The sequence below is a fragment of the Thamnophis sirtalis genome, unplaced genomic scaffold (genome assembly GCF_051295495.1).
Source record: "Thamnophis sirtalis isolate CommonGarterSnake01/CBP01778 unplaced genomic scaffold, rThaSir2_p1.2 scaffold_4, whole genome shotgun sequence".
In the NCBI taxonomy this organism is placed as follows: Eukaryota; Metazoa; Chordata; class Lepidosauria; order Squamata; family Natricidae; genus Thamnophis; species Thamnophis sirtalis.
This window is the reverse complement of record NW_028261384.1, coordinates 111,710,458-111,732,738: the sequence shown is the minus strand read 5'-3', so window position 1 is coordinate 111,732,738 and position 22,281 is coordinate 111,710,458. Positions and strand designations below refer to the sequence as shown.

General features: G+C 40.0%; 1 protein-coding gene across 2 annotated transcripts; it reads left to right on the top strand.

Annotated features, from left to right (window-relative positions):
- Window positions 1-2,039: 2,039 nt before the first annotated feature.
- Window positions 2,040-18,334, top strand: LOC106550460 (putative N-acetyltransferase 14). 2 transcript variants are annotated; one of them, XM_087713716.1, is made up of 4 exons: window positions 2,040-2,203; window positions 4,587-8,009; window positions 14,119-14,217; window positions 14,815-18,334. In XM_087713716.1, the coding sequence occupies exons 2-4, from the start codon at window positions 4,602-4,604 to the stop codon at window positions 15,355-15,357; spliced, it is 4,050 nt and encodes a 1,349-aa protein (XP_087569842.1). In that variant the 5' UTR covers window positions 2,040-2,203; window positions 4,587-4,601; the 3' UTR covers window positions 15,358-18,334. The 2 variants fall into 2 exon arrangements, with proteins under 2 accessions (XP_087569842.1, XP_087569841.1); XM_087713715.1 differs by lacking the exons at window positions 2,040-2,203; window positions 4,587-8,009 and adding an exon at window positions 13,091-13,291.
- Window positions 18,335-22,281: the final 3,947 nt, after the last annotated feature.

Genomic DNA, 22,281 nt, shown 5'->3' with positions numbered 1-22,281 from the left:
TCTACAGTATGTAAAGAAGGAGGATTCTTTGTGTTGTGTTTGTTTTGAAAATTTAAAATAAAAAAAAACTTTTATTAAAAAAAAAAGAAACAGTTTAAGAAGGCAAAAAAGTTTATTCTGGCATGTACTATAACAATGTTCAGAACTTTTAAATAGCAATAGGGATTATCTAATCTTTGACATATTCTGTAATGAAATATAAACTCTGATGGTCTATTCACAATTGGCATTCTGACTTTCTGATCACTAGTTAGGAAAAAAGCCAAAAGGCTGTTGTGTAACAGTAAAAGTGTTTGTGTAATCTCTTGTCAACGATGCTTTCACACCTCAGTCCTGGAACATGCTGGATTTCTTCCAGCCTAAGCTGGCTCCCAGGATGCCATGTAACTGCTAGGACAACTCAGCAAGTTACCAGGTCATGTTCCCTCTGCCCTGAAAAGGGACTGAAGAGGGCAGAGAAGAAAAATGTTGAAGTTTGAGCTTGTTAATGGGACTGAAAGCAATCTCAGAATATCACAAAACAGAACAGAAAAGGAAGATGGTATTGCCATTTAATTCAGCTTCTGTATCCAAAATAAGCACCCTGATGATCATACTGATCTATATCAAAGTGCATTACAAATAAGCATATTCCTGGACATTGATACGGCAAGAACTTTGAAACACAGATTGGATATAAGGTAGGATGTGGGATACTCTTTACATGGTCAAAGGAAAATAGCCTGGTATTTTATTTGTCTACTATCAAAACTACACACAAATGGAAATTGGCTTTCCCATCCAAAGGAAGAAACCATGAATGAAGCTCATTGCATAATTTGGGCAACAGAAAGAGGAGCAAAATTAGAAAAAACGATTTCAGTACAAAACGGAATCGCTTTTGATGCACAATAGTCACAAAATCTTTCATAATGGTTTATCAGCTTTTCTATAATATATTATTTAACTTAATGTTTTTGATTTTGTTTCATTGGCTTCAGCCTAGATTTACTATGGACAAGCCAGAAAGCCTGCATACATATGTGCATACTAGAAGTATATTTATTCTGAATTCTAATTCCATTCATTACAACTAAATTAATACATTTCCTTTATCTATTTTTCCTATTTAACTATCATAGTATTCTAAGCATTTATCCATTATTGCTATCAATCCATTAAAGGCAAAAGCCCCTCCCTCCAGTCCATCAGCCACCTCTTAGTAATAATTAGAGTAAAATAAAAGTAGCAAACTCAATGGGAATTCAGATTCACTTAATAACTGTGTCACTAATTTAATGATTGCAGTGATTCACTTAAAAACTGTGGAATAAAGATTGTAAAATGGGGCAATACTTAACTGTCTCACTTAGCAACAGAGGTTTTAGGCTCAATTGTGGTTGTTAAGCAAGGACTATCTGTATGTAGTACAGGAGTCCTCCAAACCCAATCAGTGGACCAGAACCGGTCCACAGCATGCCAGCAACTGGGCTGCGCAAACAAGCGAAGCCCAGTCTGCGTAATGCAGGCAGCACACAAAACCACGCCTCCTTCGGTCCACAGAAAAGCCTCTCTCCACGGAACCGGTCCCTTGTGCCCAAAAGGTTCAAACAATGTTTCAAGCAAACAAATATGACTTGTGAGTAACTCATTGTTGTAATTCAGGGAACCAATGATGTAGTTTGTATTTGCATGATTCAACCTGATAAAGTGCATTGTGTGAATGTTAAACTTCATTCAGAAGGTAGAAACACTTTGTCCTGGGAGTAGATTAACAACTGAAACAAATGCACATGCAGAATCCGTGCACATTGATGTGTTCTTAATATCCGAATTGTTATCACACCCTAGGGCTTCCGCGACCACCCAAATCTGCGGTTCGACCACAGTTAGTCGCCTGACAGCGAACTAGCACAGAAAGCGTTTCCTGTTGAGCCTCCAGAATATGTACTTCGCAGTCACGTGCCCCATGGCCAAGATGGCGAAAGACTCGTATTTAAACTACAACTCCCAAGATGTTCTGAGTAGCCAATGGCAGAAGAGCAAAGGGGTGGGGTTGGCCGGCGTCGCGGGCTGTTAGTGTGAGCAAGGTAAAGGTTGGGTGTCTCGCGCCCCTGGCTATTAGGAGGGAGGAGGGGGTGCCCCTCCCCCAATAGCCCCGCGGCGGCTCTCCCATCAACCCCTCATTGCAACGAGGTTCGAGGGAAGGAAAAAAAAGGTCCAGGTGAGGAGAAAACTCAGAGCATTAGTGGGACAGCAAAGGGGGAAGGGGAAAAAAGACGTCGCGAGACCGAACGGCAGCGAAGGGGGAGGGGCGGCAGAGCTGGGTTCCTTAAAGGGGAGGCTCTTTCTTTAAAGGGACATGTCACAAAAGGGAATTCCCCCCCCTCCGACAGAATATTGCCTTGTTCCCAAGGCGATCGGGTGGAGAAACGGGAAAGGCAATTTTAATTACAGGATGCTTCTTCATCTTACAATATTGGAGGCAATAGGAAGGACTGTAATTGAGGGACACGTCAATGCGGAATTCCTTCTTATCTAGCGGTTCACAAGAGATTCACCTTTGAGCCACCATTCTCCAACTTGGCGCCCTTAGGATAGACTACAACTTCCACCAGTGCCTAACATGCATTCTGGTGCCTGCTGAAGGATGCAGGCTGCAGTCCAATACCTGTAGACGGCTCCAAATTGGAGTTGGCATATACTTAACTGCTAAAGCTGGATTTCAATACAATTGACAACACCACCTCATTCTTGGCACCCTCAGAGCCCTTCGGTGGACGATGCAGAAAACGTGGGGGGTGGGGGGAGAAAAGAATTGCTTGTCCTCTTCACAGTGTTATGAGGCAGGACATTGCTTAAAGTAAAATGGGGCCTATAAAAATTTCAAAAATGGTGGGAGAGAAAAATTAGAGGGAAAATAACCCTCTACTCCTCTTGTAGCCCTTTTTCTGAGCTTCAGTAACAATTGGTTTTTAAAGTATTTGTGAATGCTGGGAAATGTGACATTAGTTAGGAATCCTATTTTATCTCTTGTGTGTGAGACAGAATATATATATTCTGTATACACACACACACACACACACACACATACATATACATACACACACACACACACACACACACACACACACACACATATATATATATATATATATACATACATACATACATACATACATACATACATACATACATACACACACACACATAAATACATGTACACACACACACATCCCTCCCTGTCTTACACACAGAGATAAAATACGATTCCTGAAAGTGTAAAATCTTTAACCAATGTCCCATTTTTATTTATACATATACACACACAAGTACACATCTAAAGTAAGATATGTTAGGAATTGTGATTTACCATCTTCACAGGTACCGCTTTGATAGCATGAAGAAATTCAGATTATTCTGAACTCTGGCTGTAAAGTATCTGGACTTGCCTCATTTCAACTCCTCCAACTTATCAGACTGCTCAGCACTAGTAGCCAGGCCTTTGCTGCTTTTTAGTTGCCTACCAATTGCTACAGATGAGCAAGAGTTCATGTCTGAGCAGTAATATTCTTTCTTGTCAATTTTCTTTCCCTTCCCCCAGATCCCTCTTTCAGTTCTAATATTGTATTGTCAATTAAAATATTGCATCCATTATATTTGAATATACCATTTTCTTTCTTTTTTCTTTTTGTTATAATAAACATAGTTGACGTTATTTTGGCCCGATGATTCAAGTTTCAGAGATTATTTATGCAATTTACATGCAAATTACCATTATATACATACACATACAGATACACACACACGACACACACACACACACACACACACACACACACATCCCTCCCTTTCTCACACACGGATAAAATACGATTCTTGAAAATGTAAAATCTAATTTTTTGTCCAATTTTTATTTACACACATACACACACACACACACACACACACACGAGTGCACACCTAAAGTGAGATATGTTAGGAATTGTGATTTACCATCTTCACAGGTACCACTTCGATAGTATGAAGAAATTCATGCTATCAAGTTTCAGAGATGATTCGCAATTTACATGCGAATTATCCTTATTTTAATCCATAAATAGGCTACTAGAATATGTTACGGTGTAATAAATTTAGAATATTATGATAGAAAATATCTGCTCCTCAGGCTGTTGTTGCTTTAGCTGTATACATTGGTGCAACTATGTTACAAGGTAATTGTTTGATAAAATAACCTTAGTGTTAATATGTGTCTCTGCTCCATAACAGCCAGGATTAGGAATATATTTTATCTCCTTTTCTGGGCTCTTGGATTTTGCCAGTAGCAGAGGACTTCCTTGCAAGATGATAATAGAAAACATCACTTTCTTAAACTTTTACATAGTACTGCTTATTTACCTTATTTAAGTTCTGGGGCAAAGTACATAGAGTGGGGGAAGATCACGTAGGGAAGATTTTGTTTATATCTCAGATGTATGATCTATTTTTTGATAGCTGCTTGCAACTTACTGAATTGCAAGTCAATTAGTGACATATTTTTCTAAAAAGTCTTGCTAACATGTTAGTGACAGTTGTGACAAACAGGTAATACTGATTCTCTCCGGCAGGTGAAATCTGTGGCAATGGTGGGAGCTCAGCAGATAGAGATGCAGGCAGCAGCAGTGCCCGCAGTGGCCCCAACAGGTGGAGGTCCTGGTGGTGGCAGTGGCGATCATCAATATGAATGCTTAGAATGTGGCAAGGTGTTCAAATGGTCATCACGGCTCATCCATCACCAGCGGACTCACACAGGCGAGCGACCTTATAAGTGCTCAGAATGTCCAAAGGCTTTCAAAGGTTCATCGGCCTTGTTGTATCACCAGCGTGGACACACGGGTGAGCGACCATATAAGTGTGGTGAATGTGGCAAGGCCTTTAAACGATCATCCTTGCTTCAGATCCATCAGAGTGTACATACTGGTCTGCGTGCTTTTAAATGTGCTCATTGTGGCCAAGCCTTTAAGTGGTCTTCCCATTACCAGTATCACCTGCGTCAACATACTGGAGAACGCCCCTATCCTTGCCCAGCATGTGATAAGGCCTTTAAGAACTCTTCTAGCTTGCGACGGCACCGCCACACACATACAGGTGAGCGTCCTTATGTCTGCCCTATCTGTGGCAAAGCTTTCACTCAATCCACAAACCTACGACAGCATCAGCGAGTGCACACTGGTGAGAGACCCTATCGATGTCAGGACTGTGGTAAAGCTTTCACGCACTCATCTAATCTAGCACTGCATTGCCGATCAGCACACACTGCCCGCTCTGTTCACACCTGTGTTATTTGTGGTAAAGCTTTTGCATCTGACACTTATTTGCAGCAGCACCTAGAGACTCATGCTGACATTGCACCTCCAGCACAACTCTTCTTGGAGGAGCCAACCACCACGGTAGAGATGGTATTTCGATGTAGTATGTGCCATCTTACTTTTTCCTTGCAAGAGCAACTGCTAAATCACCAAGAAACGCATTTGGCCCCAACAGAGCCATTGCCTCTGCCAGAAATGCCACCATCAGTGCAGGAGGAGACGGCACCTGTAATATCTCCTACCCCTTCAGTATCTTGCTCAGTATGTGGTAAGACTTTCAAGAGCGCGACAGGTTTAGCAAGGCATCAGCAGAGCCAACATTCATCAGATCGCACTTACACTTGTGTGGTGTGTGAACGCTCCTTCCCTGCACTGGCCAGCTTATTGGGCCACCAGCGTTCACATCCCCCAGCTGAACAGAGGCTGGAGGAAGCTGAAGTGACCTGTCCAGCCCAGGCAGAGCCAGTGCCTACAGCCACCGCAACACCACCACCACCACCTGAGCGACCATATGTGTGTGGAGAATGCGGGAAGTCATTCAAGGGCTCTTCGGGGCTACGTTATCACCTCCGTGATCACACAGGTGAGCGTCCCTATGCTTGTGGTGAATGCGAGAAGGCCTTCAAGCGCTCATCGCTACTGCGCATTCACCAGCGGGTGCATACAGGGCTGCGTGCCTTCACCTGCCCCACCTGCGGCATGGCATTCAAATGGGCCTCTCATTACCAATATCACTTGCGCCAGCATACTGGAGAGCGTCCATATGCCTGCCAGGATTGTGGGAAAGCCTTTAAGAATACCTCATGCCTTCGTCGGCACCAGCAGCTGCATACAGGGGAGCGTCCTTTCGCCTGCCAGACTTGTGGCAAGGCTTTCACTCAGACTTCCAACCTCCGGCAACATCAGCGGGTGCACACTGGTGAGAGGCCCTATTGCTGTCGTGATTGTGGCAAGGCATTCACTCACTCATCCAACTTGGCACTGCACCGACGCACCCACTCCCGGGAACGCCCCTTCCAGTGCCCAGTTTGTTGCAAGGCTTTTGTCATGGCATCTTACCTACAGCGTCACTTGCGTACCCATAACAGCAGTGAGGCAGCCAATCACACAACTGCTGCCTTGTCTGCTGCCACCCAGGAGGTACAAATCGTGCCCAACATGCAGGCTACTCTGAATGTGGACCTAAGTGACAACCCATCCCCAGCTGCTTCTTCCGACAGTCAAAGTTTCTTGCTAGTGCAGACAGCTCAGGGCTTGCAGCTCATTCCCAGTGTGCAGCAGCAGCAGCAGCAGCCACTTCTCCAAAGTTCACCCCCCAAATTCATTCTTTTGCCCAGTCCACAGATGGTAACAACTACACCTGCTGCTTCAGCAACCTTTACCCTGGTGCCAAGTGCTTCCACTACTCCAAACAGACCTGTCCTACTCCGTCAAAGTAAGGGAAAGAAGTCTGTGTCAGTACCTCCCCCACCATCACCAGTATCTAATAACCAGAATATTATTTTAATTCCCAGTACCACTGGAGCCAATATGCAGCCTATCCCTAATGTACAAATCCAGAGGTCACCAGGACTGCAGACCAATGGACAGAATGTTATGGTGCTTCAGGGTTTGCCGGAACAGCAAGCGGGCACAGTGCAGATACAATATATACCACCCAATCAATCAACAGGTACTATCCAGATTCAAACTCTGCCTCAGCAACTCCAAAACATTTCCACTTCCCAGCAAAGTGGCACACTACAAATTCAGACCTTGCCTACTGCCCAGCAAACTGGCACAATTCGGATCGAGGCTGTTCCTAACCCTCCACAGACTGGTCTTCTACAGATTCAAAGTCTGCCTCTACCCCAGAACACTCTGCAGATCAAGGGTCTGTCCAGTTATCCACCAGCTGGCACAGTGCACTTCCAAACACTTCAGCCTTCACAAAAGATGAATACTGTGCAATTTCAGGCTGTAACATCCTCCCAGCAGGTGGGGACCTTACAGCTCCAAAACCTCCAGTCTTCCCAACAAGTAAGCTCTCTTCAGATCCAGACCTTGACATCTTGTCAGCAGGCCAACTCTCTTCAGATTCAGAATTTGCCTCAGTCAAATCAGTCTGTGAACAGTGTTGAAATCCAAGGCCTTGCTCCTTCCCAGCAGTTGGATAGTGCAAATCAGATCCAGGGGCTTATGTCTTCCCAGGAAGGGCAGCAGCTTCAGCCTTCAGAAGAGATGGCCGGTGTCCAACTTCAGTCTCTGGGCTCAGCTCAGGAAATGAATGACATTGGAACTGCTCTGTCTAGTTCACATGACTTCTCTGAAGTGGACCTCCATCAGGGATCCAACATGGAAGAAGAAAGCCAGAACCTGATTGTTGTACAGAATTCTCCAGGAGAGGAACTGCTAGGGCCAGGAAGTGAGGTTGAGAACCTTGAGGGTGTGCAAGACATGCATATTGAGACTTTGCAGACTGAAGAAGGAGTTCAAAATGTATTAGTATTGAGGAGGGCAGGTGGAGAACAAACCCGTTTGTGTGTTCAGGAAGTAGAGAACATCCAGACTCTGCAGGAACTGTCTGGCCTCCAGTTACATAGCACTGATGGTAGCTCAGGGACTGGGCAGAATCTGTTGATTATCCGCAGTGCGCAGGGTGAACAGACTCTCCAAGTACTGGAGAGTGTACCGACCCTGCAGGTAGGTAGCCCAGATAACAGTCAAGCTGCTGTTGAAAGCAACAGTACTCCTCAAATGGTGCAGCTTTTACAAAACCCAGTTGCATCCCAAGGACTGTCTTCCATTCAAATTGTTCAAACAATACCAAACATGCAACTTGTTCACACCTTCTAAGAAAACAGCTGCCTCACATACCAGGACTGGAGTATTGGTCAGGAACAGTCTGATTTCTAAAAAAATAAGAATGGGGCTACATTAGGTAATTTGGAACGAGACTACTTCAAACATATACTGTATTTGAGGTGGTCTGCTCACCAAGTGAGTTCTGCTTGAGTTCCTCAGAACAAATTTTCTCAACAAATATCTGGGTTCAACCCTTGCCTGCTGGTCCAAAGCATGTCCTTTGTTATTCTTCTGATCCTATGTGGTCTGCCGCTGCTGCTTCTATCCCTGCAGCCACAATAATCCCTCTCAGCATCAATATATACTGCACATGAGAAAGCGCCAGCCTGGTCTTTTATTTTTACTCAAATCCATCCCTATATTTAAAACATTTTGTTCTAGCAAAAAAAAAAAAAAAAAAAAGCGTAATTGTAGCTAGGACTTCTACTCATTCTATTAGACAGGAATGTGATTAATGGGCAGCTGATCTCTTAATTTCCTTTCTGTGGACCATACTGCTGTGAAATAGCATAATCCTTTTTGTAAAATAGGAAACAGGACATTCAGGCTTGAGATTGCTTGATACTATAGGAGACGATTATATGAGCTACTATAGACTGCATCATACAACTACAATAGCTTTTATGGCTAATTCCTTCTGTTTCCATTATAGCCCTTTATCATGTGCAGAAGTACATTTCTTCCTGAGTGGACCTTAGTTCCTGGTGCTAACAAACACAACAGAATCAAAGATCCTTGTGAGCTGGAATGAAAATAAAAGACTGCTTTGATGCACCTTTGGTCTTTTTCAGTTGTATTTTTAGTGTGCCGCCATATGTAGGCTGGATCACATTTATCATGCAATAATGTTAAATATTTCTCCTAACGGTCAAGGTTCTGCAGTACTTTTTAAAGTCATTTTTTAATATTTTATCTGTTAATGAACTGGGATAAGAAAATACAAGGTAGGCTCTTCAGGGTTTCTGCCATTCAACTTGAGAAGTAGGTTATGCATTCAACTATTGACAAGGCCTTTTTTTAAACGATGAAAAGGTGTGTTACTCTTCGTTTTCTCAGTTCCATGCTACTTTATTCAGATATAGTACATACTTGATATAGATACTATTAAAGTTTAGCATAGATAGGTAGTAACAGAAATGAGGTTTTGGTAACAGTCTTGAACAATTCAATAGATTATCAAGCCTCTTGATATTCTAGAAGAAGAAAGTTGTGGAATGCCTATCTCTGAAGAGACAGTAGTAGGTTTGCATAGCATGGCAGACTAGAATGTATGTAGCTAGTTTGTGGTCCAAAGTACTGACAAGCCATTGATTTAATTCTAGTTGAGCTAACAAAGGAATATTGGGAGATATATAGCCAGAACTTGGCTAGATGAATAAGTAATATGCTTTGGTAACTGGGCTTATAAATCAAGTCATAATATGATTTATTTGATTTGCACCTTAGCTGTGAAAATCTAGTCAAGTATTCAGTTCAAATTCTGTTATTCAAACTCAAGTAATACTGAAATCAAGTAATAGTAGATACATACATTAAAATTAGTACTAAAATTAACTAAAAATAAAATACTTAGAAAAATGTCATTTTTAAAGATTTGTTTTAAATCTAGAGAGAGCCAACAGAGTTTTTTGGAGGTAGTGCATTGCAGCAGGGCGGAAGATGGTCAGCTCTTTCACCAGAAAAGCAAGGCAAATCCAGAAGCAAACATACCTTAGACATTAAGGATTTTTAAGGTTTATGCTCACATCTTAAATAAAGGATTTCCTCACGTGTCATATCAGGATTAGCTCGTTCACATGAGAGCTGCAATGCTGAAACTTTTTCATGAATTGATACCAAGTACCGTATATTAAGAACATTGGGGTTTCCTAGACTTTATTATTCCTGACAAGAACCTGGAAAAATATATCATATTAAGGACAATAATATCAACACACTACCCAATTAATTAGCAAAAGAGTTTTGATACGGATTGATATCTTCTTGCTTTCAGAATTGCCAACCCTTGGAATAAATTTTTTTGGTATCAAGGAAGGGCCTACATATGAAGCAATTGTGGGGATCTAGTGGGTCAGAAGTTTTTTTCTCTAAGTTATTTACAGGCCTGAGCAGAACTCTAACTATAAAAAGAGTATACAAAGCTGTTTGGAAAACATAACAAATGTAAAACCTCTCTTCTCAATTAACATATCCCAAGGCCTAGGACACGGGTATCAAAACTTGTGGCTTCACATTGCCATCACATGACTTTTCAGAATGTTTTTTCCCTTCATGGAGCTGGAGTGGGTGTAGTCTCTGTGATGCATGCAGCATGCAGCCTCCGGGATGCTAGTTTGACACCCCTGGCCTAGGAGAGTAAACAGGTTTTCTAAATATCACAATGGCGGAGCCTACATGATTCTGAAGAACCATCATTCCCAGGAGCAGGCATTGCAACAGAGAAGACATATTTCCTGGTTCCCATAAAATGACTGTTTAATGTGGTGTTTCTTAAACATTTTTAATGGACAGGGCCCAAAGCACATCCTCTCTGCTGGATTATACCAGGCAAACTTTAAAGCTGATCACAAGTACCTTGAATTGCTGTTGCAGCTTGTGAAGCAGGGAGATCATATGAGTGTAATGCAACATTACCAACACTACCTGTACTGCCAGATCAACTGTAACTATAAGACGGTCTTCAACAGCAGGCTTACATAGAATGTTATAGTAAGCTCTAATGTGGGATGACTAGGACATGAAAGGTGTCCCAGTCCAGGAAAGGTCACAACTGGCATACTAACACATAGCTGTGCAAAAGTTCCTCTTGGACACAGGTATTACCTGCTCTTTGAGCAGAAGGTTGCAGTCTGAGAGGCCCCACAGATTGCACAACAAGCTCAAACAGGGAAGTGCAAATCCACTGAAAGTTAATGGAACATGTCCAGAACCAAAGGACCCAAATAAGCACGCCACTTGATTTTGTCAGGATTGAACCTGTTCCTCTGCCTCAGGTACTTGTAGGTTTTTGGACATGTGACTCAGCTGGCCAAGGTTCAAGATTTATGAAGGGGATATGGGGGTGATCTAGCTGGGACATCTATCAGTGTACCCCATTGATCATCAAGGTGAATTTCACTCATCTGGCTGGTTATACAGCTGTACCCTTCTTTCACCACTTTGTGTGCATCCCTCTTGAACTTGCATGCTTGATGGGAGATGAGAGAAGACGACCATCCCAGATGGGAGTGCATTGATCTTCAGACAAGGGTTTACAATAGCTGCATTCTCCTATTAGAGTTAATGAAGATTACAATAGCTGCATTCTCCTGTTAAGAGTTAATGAAAATATCTAATGGTTTTGTGAAGATATTAAACAAGACAACTAGAAAATGTGCTGTTCTAAGAACAAAAGTCTTTGATGACTTCTACAACTAGCCCTCTATCCCCCTGTACTTAATCTCCAAATCAGTGTTAAAAACAAAATTTCTGCCTTGGGGTTTTGGAGCATTAGGCATGTATTTCAATATCCCTGTGATACAGATTAACATGCCACAAGTGTTTCATAGGTATACATAAGGTGTAGTAACTTATTAACTAAAGGATTTCTTTATCACAGCTTTGCTCTCATAGTTGCTAATCAGCATTTTGGCACAACAAATAGCTGCACATCAATGTAATGCATCAAACCTATGATAATATACCACTGTTTGCCTTCAGTATTTCCTGTCACCACAGGGGGGTGCATTCAGACCATCTATGTACTACATATAATGAATACTGAAAATAAATTAATATTTTCAACAAGTAATATGCATATTATATAATGAAGTGCAAACTAATTAACTATATACTGGTTTGGTACTGGGAACTGTCTTTTATTTTCAGCAACAGCTTTTAAACCACACAATATTTTCAGAATATTTTGTTTTCAGGCTCTCATTTAAGATTAACATTAGCCAGCTGGATACAAAGAAACTTACAGATGAAATACTACCTCTATCAGTACTTTGAATTAGTATACATTTTGTTTATATTTATTTATCCTATCTTCCATGAACTTAAGGTGACTTAGTTGGGTAAGCTCTTTGTTCTATCCCACAGCTGAATCCTGAGAGGTTGGTTGAACTCAAAATTATTGGTGCAGCCACATAGTGAATTTCTGTGGCTTTGGTAGCTTTCAAAACTGGGGCTCTATAAACCTACTGTATAATTGGTTACCATTTAAATTTTCAGCCAGCTATATTCCAAGACAGGGGCAAGGTAGAATTTAAACATGTATAAAATCCATTTTTAAGTCAAGCTAAACTATTGATTACATATATGACTGAATCTAGCACTTTGCTGGCCTGATATGGAATTGGGCTGCCACCACCATTCCCAGAATGTTTTTGTTCTTTTGTTCTTTTGTTTGTTTTTAAATCCTCCCTGTTCTAATCTGCAGTTCTAGGATTTCTTGGTATGGTAGTCTCCCACGTAGGTAGTAAGAATTCTGCTTTCTACGTAGACCAAGGCTGGCTTGTTAGCTTATGAATGTAATTTAAAGGTTTAGGCAAAAAGAAAAATCCTGTCAATCCCAAAGCCTTTCCAGGTGCAAACAACATAGGCTCCTCAGGGTTAATAGTGCTTTTAATACTGCTATAACATCCAGGAAGGAAACAATTAATGGATCCTTTTCTATGTACAGATTTACCTGTTGAATTTGTCTGCCATGATTTGTGCATAGATTCATCTGTTGAATTCCTGTCTGCCAGGATTTACGCATCCCATAGTTTTTGTTTTTGTTGTTATGCAAAACAGAAAAGGAAGGGTGTGTGTGTCAGTCATCCATTTTCTCTGACATCTCTACAACTCGACGGTCTTGGCATACCCGAGAGGCCACATTGGTCCCGCTTAGCAACAGTAACTAAGGGCTGCGTAGGAAGGGATAGGGGTCGAAGAAGAAAGAACGTAGCGCATGCGCATATTCAGTAAAGCCTTCAGCCTGGAAAGAGAGATTGAATTATCGGACCTTTGGGTCACGACTGTTTCCTACCCACCCCTCCCGTCCTTCTGGAAGGAGGAGTGGAGAATGTAACAGTTATTGGAATATCCCATGCGCCTCTCTGCAGGGGAGAAGTCACCAATAGCCTGCAAACTGGGTGAGTCCACTGGGAACAGAGGGGGAAACGTGAAAGGTTTAACTGTAGTGAGTATGCTAAATAAGGTGCTTCTATTTTTTGCGGAGGGGCGTGGCTGCGGTGGCCCTCTTATGAAAGGGAGGGCTAGGCAAAATACAGGTGTTGCAGTTTTCCTGTTGTAAATTTTACGAGGAAAACTTTATTGCTCCTATGCATCTGATAAGCTGCTGATGAATTCACTCTAAGGAAAACGATGTTTGCAGTAGATGTAATGCACTAAAACCCATCGTTTTCTCAATAATCCCTTTCAGATTTATCTTTTGAAGTAAGGGGCCCTGTATAACGAAAGAAAAAAAACGGAAGTCAGAGAAGAGCAGGTGGCATAGACCTAGCCAGTGATTCTTTAGGGACCACGATGTGTTTTAGCTTAAATTGTGCTGTAATCAACAATCTATGATTTTGGCCCTGTGTGATGTTAGACTGATTTTATAATAAAACCATTTGCAATAATTCTTTTTTGCTGTTAGACATCACCCTTTTTCAGAGTGATACATATCACAATTTTGCTCATAATTTAAAGAAGGCTCTGTGGAGAATATGGGGGGGGAATGTAAAGTAGAAATGATTATGAAGAGGTGAAGAGATTTCCCTAACTGCTTATGTATATTTACCAAATTATATTTATGTTATATGGTGAAGATGGTTGAGCACCTTTTTATGGAATAAGTTGGAGTTTGCCTTCTCTTGGAGTATTAAGGAGCATTTATTTCTCCATTTAAGCAAAAAGTTCTCTCACTATAGTCTGAAATTATTTTTCAGTCAACATTTGAACTTTTTTTTCCTTTTAGGTGTCTGTTGCTAACAATATGCCTACCTTGGACCCAGAACAGCTGTTAATCAGGGAAATGAGAGAGGATGAAGCCCCCATTGTTTTGGAACTTCTGAAGGTGAGATGGAGGAGAAATGTGGATCCAGCTACATCAGGACTTCTTTTCTTTTGAGAAGTTTCTGTGTGTCGATTCACATAAACCTTTTTTCCAGAAGATATCTTCCATCAAGTTGATAATACTTGTATTTGTGCTCTGGAAGTTTCATGGATTCAGCTGTTATCCAAGACATAGTAGAAGTCTAATTATATTTTTGGGTGTAGTCTTAGAGAGTCTCAAATCTGTCCAAAATATTTTCTGGAATTTTTTAGTTAAAAAATTCAACAGCATAAAAGTTTTCTTAAAAGATATCATGCCTGTTGCTTTTGACTTTTTCTTGTAACATGAAAGTAATAGGTGAGATTTTAACTATGGGGAAATGATTTGTGACAATATGATCATGCGGTTTTGAATGCTAGGATAGAACCAAGAATATCTGAGTTTATATCGTTACTGTTTCATAAAGCTCACTGACTGATTTTGAACAGGGCCAGGTAAGAATCTGATGGCTCTCTGAGACAGAGTTAAAGTCAGTTATGTATGCCTAATAACTCCTCTGGCATTTAGGTTTCTCTAAACTCTAGGAGTTTTTATATTCTTCTATTTCTCTCCCACCAGGATGGATTCAAAGATACGGAAAACCGCTTGATACTTTATGTGCTGACACGGCCACTAGCCTTATTACTGATGGCAGTTGTAAGCAGTGGACTACGCTTCTTCCTGAACTCCTTTGTGGTTGCCCTTGTGCTGCCAGTACTCCTCACTGTAGTGGCTTTGAAACTTCTACTGTGGCGCTCACCAGACCTTAAACACTTGCATGCCTATTACAGTGCAAACCATCGTGGGCTGTGGGTGGCTGTTTATGATGATGATGATGTGTGTGGCTGTGTGGCTTTGGAGCCTCTTGATAGAGAGTCACACACTGCTGAGCTTAAGCGCTTGGCTGTCAGCCGATGGTACAGGCGCTCGGGTGTGGGTCGGAGCCTCCTTCATTTTCTAGAGGCACAGGCTCGTGCACAGGGCTTCAAATTCCTGGTGGCCCAGGTCTCCGTAGTGGCTAAGGCTGCTATTGGTCTCTTTGAGAACACTGACTACAGTGTGAGTGGTGGGCGCCCATGGTTGGGTTACACTGTTCAACAAGAGTTCATCAAAGAACTTTAGAACTGTATCTACTGGTTTGGTACCAGGCTGTTAGGCAAGATAGCATGTTTTGGAATGTTGTTGTTCTTGAACAAAGAAACACACAGAGATTCAGAAACAGACTGCAGTTAAAACAAGGCATTCCAGGTCCTAAGCAGTAGTTACTATTAACATGGTTTCTGCTTAGAAAACAAAGTGTGGCTGCACAGCAGATCAGGATAGTTTGTGCCTTCTTTCCCAGTCTGGTATAGTAATCAAACTCTTGTCATTTGGGATTTCTGTTCCACATTATTCACTGATGTTGGAAACAGGAACTAAAGCTCATTTCCTGTATCCTATTTTGGAGTCGGAGTAACTTTACATTTTATACAAAGGGAACAGCAAATTCTAACAATTGAGAAAATTTGTGCATGTGTGTGTTTGTGTACATACATAAATTCATACATACATGCATATATACACCCAGAGGATTGTGTGTGTGTATACACACAAACATGCACATATTTTCTCAATGTGTATTTATCACAAAAAACCCAGAGAATATACCAAAAGTCAGGCCCCATAGACAATTTATTACATAAATTACATAAATTGTTCAGCTTGGTTTCCTTTTTTTCTAAACCATTTCTTTCTTGTTTGATGCATGACTTTTGAACACTCCAAAATATAGTAACATTTTCTCTGGAGAGGAAAAACCCTGAAAGATTGGCTTAAAGGGCCTGATGTTTGCATCACCCTTTGTATATATGTACTTCTCCGTGAATGCACTTCATCTAACAGAAGGCCATCTGAAAATTATTATTGTTCAAATATCCTTTCAGAATTCACAGATGAGGAATTTACATGCCAGATTCATATTTCACCTGCAAGCCAGCCTGAATGCGTAGGGCACGTCTATCTTTTATCAGGTTATTGTGTATTTTCTTTTCAAATTAATGATCAGGGTGGTGAATTCCCAGCAGCTGATCAGTTTCTTAAATGAGTTAAAGAAATACGGTAAGCATTTTCTCGCACCTTGATGCCATACAGACTGGACAGATCTAGTCATTTGCGTTCATTAATGTATTTTACATTCATTTCCTCACTTCTGTTAGCTGGCAGTGAGTATATGGGCAAGTTTTCTAAATCTGTATTTGCATGCCTGAGTTGGAGTATATTCTCTGACCCTAGTTCCTAGGGTCAGAAATTTAGTTGTGCATTCTCTAGCTTATTAAAGTTTCGCTTTTATAAATTTAGTAAAATTGATTTAAAAAAGAAGAAAACACCTTTTTAAGATGAGATTTCAGAAGTTCTTTTATACATTCTGATAAAATATTTTTCAGCTATATAGGGGAATTTGAACATGATCCTTGTAGTTCCAATAAGTTTAAATCGTGCACATAAAAACTGTTCAATTACTGTAGGATGAGGATGTGGATAGCATCATTGGAATCATAAATCCAAGAGCATTAGAGGTGTTTAAATCATATATGTTCATAAAATTAATTTTCACAGAATTTGGAGATAATAAAAACTGGTTAGAGGTCATTTTTTAAAATGATACATGTTAAATCTACAGTATGTATTTAATTCATGTTGCATATCCCTACTTCACCTAGCGTCTTTTGAAGATAAACTGGTGAATGGAATTTTATGAATAAAAATGTAACTGACAAGGAACACAGTATCAGACACAAAAAAGATTAAAATAACATACATTTCAATAGTCTTTACAAGCTTTTTTTCTTAAGATGAACTAATAAATGTTCTGGCATTCATGTTTATATAACAGTTCAGTGTCCAAATGAGCAAACAACCCAGACTTGGCTTGATTCTACAGTGTCATTTTTCTAACAACCAAGCTGAGTTGACTAGCAACCTATTTAGGGGCTCTATTAGCCCAGGCAGGAAGTTGATTTTAGAAATTCTTGCCTATATTCTGGCTCACAAATGCATCTTCCTCCAGATGTTTTAGCCAAAAGAATTCAAATAATGAATGAATCATTGTCTGCACCCAACTTCCATCATGCTGAACTAGATTTCCAAACTCATTAGATGTACATTGCAAAAGAATTCAGTGAAATGGAAATTTTGTATGATCAACAAAAATGCTTTGAATATACATTTTCTTTTTTTCTCTTGCTAGATTTTTTTCTGCAGATGCAGAGACTGTTTTTCTCATCAATATTGATCTGTTGGTTTCAACAAGAATTGATCAACTGACTTGCTGCCTTTGCTTGACATCATGGGCTAAGGAAAACTGACCGGGTTCAAAATCACTAGGTCAGCTTTCATGCCTAAACCAGAACTAGAATTCACAGTCTCCTGATTTCTGATTGGAGCTTTAACCATCAACTCATCTGGAGCTTTAACCTCAGTTCAAATTGATTCCCTGGTGTGTGTCCGTGCGTGTGCGTGTGTGTGTGTACATACACACTCAGTGATATATTGTGACGGGGTGGAGGTGATGTCTTTTAATTTGAAGTACCTAGTGATTAGGAACACAGTGTACTGACATATGTTACATCTATGTGACAGCCAAGTTATTGGAAGCTGAGTTCTAGTTGGGACCAACATGTTCTGCTGCTGTGACTTCAGGGGTGGCAATTTATTTTTTGTAATTCACTGTGTTAGGAAACACTGCAGAGATCAAGAGAAAAGGTCAGGAATAAAAATACTAGACATGGGTCCTTCAACTCAATATTTCTATATAGGTAGCTTTGTGATTTTCCCTTTATGCTATGACCAGATGTTTTGTTTTCATTGGAATCTACTTTGTGCAGATGGAAATTTTGCCTTTTAAAAATACTGATAAACTCTTAACTCTCACAAGTCCCCAACTCTCATCCCATAAATGCATATGGAAGTTAGTAACAATTGTGGAATCTTCTATTTTTATTATTTATCATTTCCAGTTTGCTTTAATCTGATGCACTATCTTTGCAATGCGGCCCTCACTATAGTGTTGAAAAGGCTTGTCTGTATTTTTGATAGATATGAATAAAAGTCAGGTTTAATGTTGCAGAACTGTGATTTATGAATTACTGAGGGTTACTTGCTTACAAACTGCGACACATTACTTGCTTACACACTGATTCAGGATCAAGCCCAAACAAAAATATTAAAGGATAAAAAGAAGTTGAGTTCAGAGGCAAAGCTGATTAGGATATGAGAATCCAAAGATTTAATATCTTTCTCTCTGAGCCTTAGTAGTAATGTAGTTTGTGAATATCCTATGCCAAATTTTGTCTTTACACTGCATAGTCATCAAGCATTCTGAAATTGTCATGAAAAAAAAACCCCCAGTGTTTGCTGTTTTCTAATACAAGGCAATCCTTATGCTAGATTTAGTAGCCATTCAAGTTTATGTCAATACAGAAAAAAACAACTGACAACCAGACTTTGCACTTATAACCACTGCAGCATCCCTGAGTTCATGTGATCATGATTTGGGCACTTGGCTATCATCACACTATTTATGATTGTTATCTATTCCATGGTCACATGATCACCATTGGTGACCTTCCCAGCCAACTTTCAAAAGAATCAGCGGCGAAACCAGCAGGAAAGGTAACAAATCAGAGTTACATAATTGTCTTGCTTAGCAACCACCGTGATTTACTTAACAACTGCAGCAAAAAAGTAATAAAATCGGGGTTGGTCACATGATGCTTTGCTTAATGATTGCATCATTTAACAATTGATTTTACAGTTCCCATTGTTGCTTGAAATTGAGAACTGCCAGTAGTGAATAAGGCTTCTGGCTGAAAAGGATGGTTCTCTATTTGACAGAACAGAAATGAACAGGCCCATCCAATGTATGATTGTGGGAAAGAGCCTTCCTCCCCACCACCAAAGAAAGAAAAATAGGCTGAAAAGATGTAACATGGTGTCCAAAATAGAATTGTATACAACACAGCTATTTAATGTGAATCTTGCTACTACACAAGATGTGGACTCTGTTAATATGATAGGAACTTAGGGGCAAGATCCCAAGTTAGGTGCGTAGGAAAATATATTCTAGTGGAAGAATGGGGAATAAAAGAAAGTATGAATCTCCTTCAGCCATGACCATTTCTCATCTGAAAGTCTGAGGCCAACAAATTTGAAGAAGACTGGTTCTCCATCTTTATGATAACTAGGGGGAGAAATCCAGATAATGATGGTAACCATCATTGTTCCAATTCTGCTAACTTCCTTTTAAATCCTTGTAGGCTGATCTTGGAGTAGAAACTAGATTTCAGAAATAATTATAACTTCATATATAATAATGTATAATAATTTCATTGAGAGGCAAGCAATTTCATGGTTATCTGCAATGCAATGTGAAATATCATCAAGGACATTCTCTTAGATTTGAAAGGATTAAGCCAAGGCAGTTTTGTTTATTTAGAAGAACTTTTCTCTGTCTTGGCAGCTATTCCTAACGGTGAATGATGTACAATTTTGGCTCTGATTGCCTAGTACCTCATAAAAGATTTCCATTTTATCCAGAAACACTTACCTCATCTGTCCTGCAGCTGAAACTTGACTTTTAAAAACAAGATTCAAAGGAGAAAGCTTAAGTTAATACTTATGTTGAGAATCCATGTCTATGTAAAATGCTGAAAGAAACCTAGCAACAGTACTGTTGTCTGAATTTTACTGGCCTCTTTTTCTTTAACCATCTCTTCTTTTAGTCGCCAGCCATTATTCTAAATTGGTCTGGATTGTTGAATTATATAATGCTGTACTACCATGACTACCAGCTATTTGGCCAGAACTTTGGAATTGTTCCAATTGCTGGACATTTCAGTTATCGGTATGCTGCAAATTGGAGACTGGATTTGGAGAGCACCCAAAACATTAACCCAATTTATAGGCATTCATTATGTTTGAAGTAAAATGTTGATTTACTAAAAAATATGCAGATCTTACTTTTAAATAATGTGTTGAGACAGAGAGTTCCTTTGTCTCTTAAATATCGACACTCATTTCATTAATAATAATAAGACAGCTGATGGACAAAGATAAGAATTGTTTGAGGAACCTTCCCATTTACCATAGAGATGAAAAGTGGCAGAAAGAGACGATTTAATTTCCAGTATGTGTACTTATTTTAAAGGTGGCAAACTAGGTGCCAAATGCAGTGGTGGGATTCAATTTTTTTTACCTACCAGTTCTGTGGGTGTGGCTTAGTGGGTGTGGCATGTCCTGGTGGGTGTGACTTGGTGGATGTGGTAGGGAAAGATACTGTAAAATCTCCATTCCCTCCCCACTCCAGGGAAAGATACTGCAAAATCCCCATTCCCTCCCGATCAGCTGGGACTTGGGCAGAGAATAGATGGGGCGGGGCCAGTCAGAGGTAGTATTTACTGGTTCTCCAAACTACTCAAAATTTCTGCTACTGGTTCTCCAGAACTGGTCAGAACCTGTTGAATACCACCTCTGGACCAATGGTAATATTTATAAAATTAGATATGGACAGAGCAGATTATATAATTCTGTAGCCTCCTTTCCCACCAATTTGTAGCAAAAAAAAAAAAAGGGGGAGGTTAATTTAAATTCTTAATTGAACTCCATCTGTATGTCAGCATTCCAAATATCATCCAGAAATAAATGGGAGTCCAAGGCAGAACTATCCTTAAACTTCCAATCTAATAGAGACATGTTGGTACATCTGTGGCAATCCTGAATCTGAAAGCTTCCTGGGTTCCCACCCAGTTGAAAGTTCAATATCTTGCCCCCATACCCACAAGTTCATCACATGGTCCAATCTTCCTCTGCCATGGTGGCATCTCCACCCATCTAGTTTTGGTCAGGTGCAGAGGTGCAGAGACAAAGAATGACCTTGGGCTTCTAGAAAGGAATGACAACAATACATTCTACGATTCTACTCCTTACTAGTCCCCCTCCCAATTCCTACACTAATGAAACAGCATAGAAAAATAATAGAGTGTGTCAGGCCAAAGATTCTAAAAGGAATATAACTGCAGACCTGACACTATTTCCTAATGTTTATCTTATGGGAACAATAATATTTAATTTATTAATTATTAGGTACTTATCATAAGTTGGTTGTGTCTTATACAGTTTGATCTAGGTACACTATCTTGTGAATATCTTGATATATATATATTAAATAACCTTCCCTCCACAAAGAAGCCCTGGATGGGGTCCTGTATATGCCATGATAAGAAAATACAGTTAAAAAGAAGCATAACTTTATAAAATAGCAATAGCTCTCAGACTCATATATTGCTCTATCGAGTTTTACAGCACTGTACGAGCAGTTTACAATGTCGATATATTGCCTCCCACAATCTGGGTCTTTATCTTACCGACCTGAGAAGAATGAAAAGCTGAGTCAACTCGAACTCTAAACTGTGGACATAGTTAGCCTGCAATACTGCATTCTAAGCATTGCACCACCATCTATCCTTATAAGAGACAAACATTATGAAACCAATCATTAAATAAAAAACTTGAGTTAAAATGTTTTTAAAAAATGGTATAGGAAAAAATGTACAGGTAATCTTAGACTTATGACCACAGTTGAGACTGGAAACTTATCATTAATTAATGAGGTAATTAAATGAGACATCACATGATAGAAGTTTATAACTTTCCCTGCTGGCTTTCCCATTGACTTGTTAGAAGCTGGCTAGGAAGGATGCAAATGACAATTACATGACTTCGGAACACTGCATGGAAAAAGCATCATATCCCACTGTTAAAAACACAACACTCTGAGAAATGATGAGTGGACATCTTGGAAAGATTGTGTCTATTTTTGGCCTGGATTCACATATAAAAGTGAATTGGAAGCTGTGTTTCAGGACAAACGATGGTTTTGTACTTGTTTGAAACAAGCAAGCTATGCACATTAGTATAATTGCTATACAATCAATGTGCGTTTTAAAGTTTTCCATTGACAGATACAGCAACCCAGTTTAGGTCTCTGTTAAGTGGCTCTCTTGAAAGGTC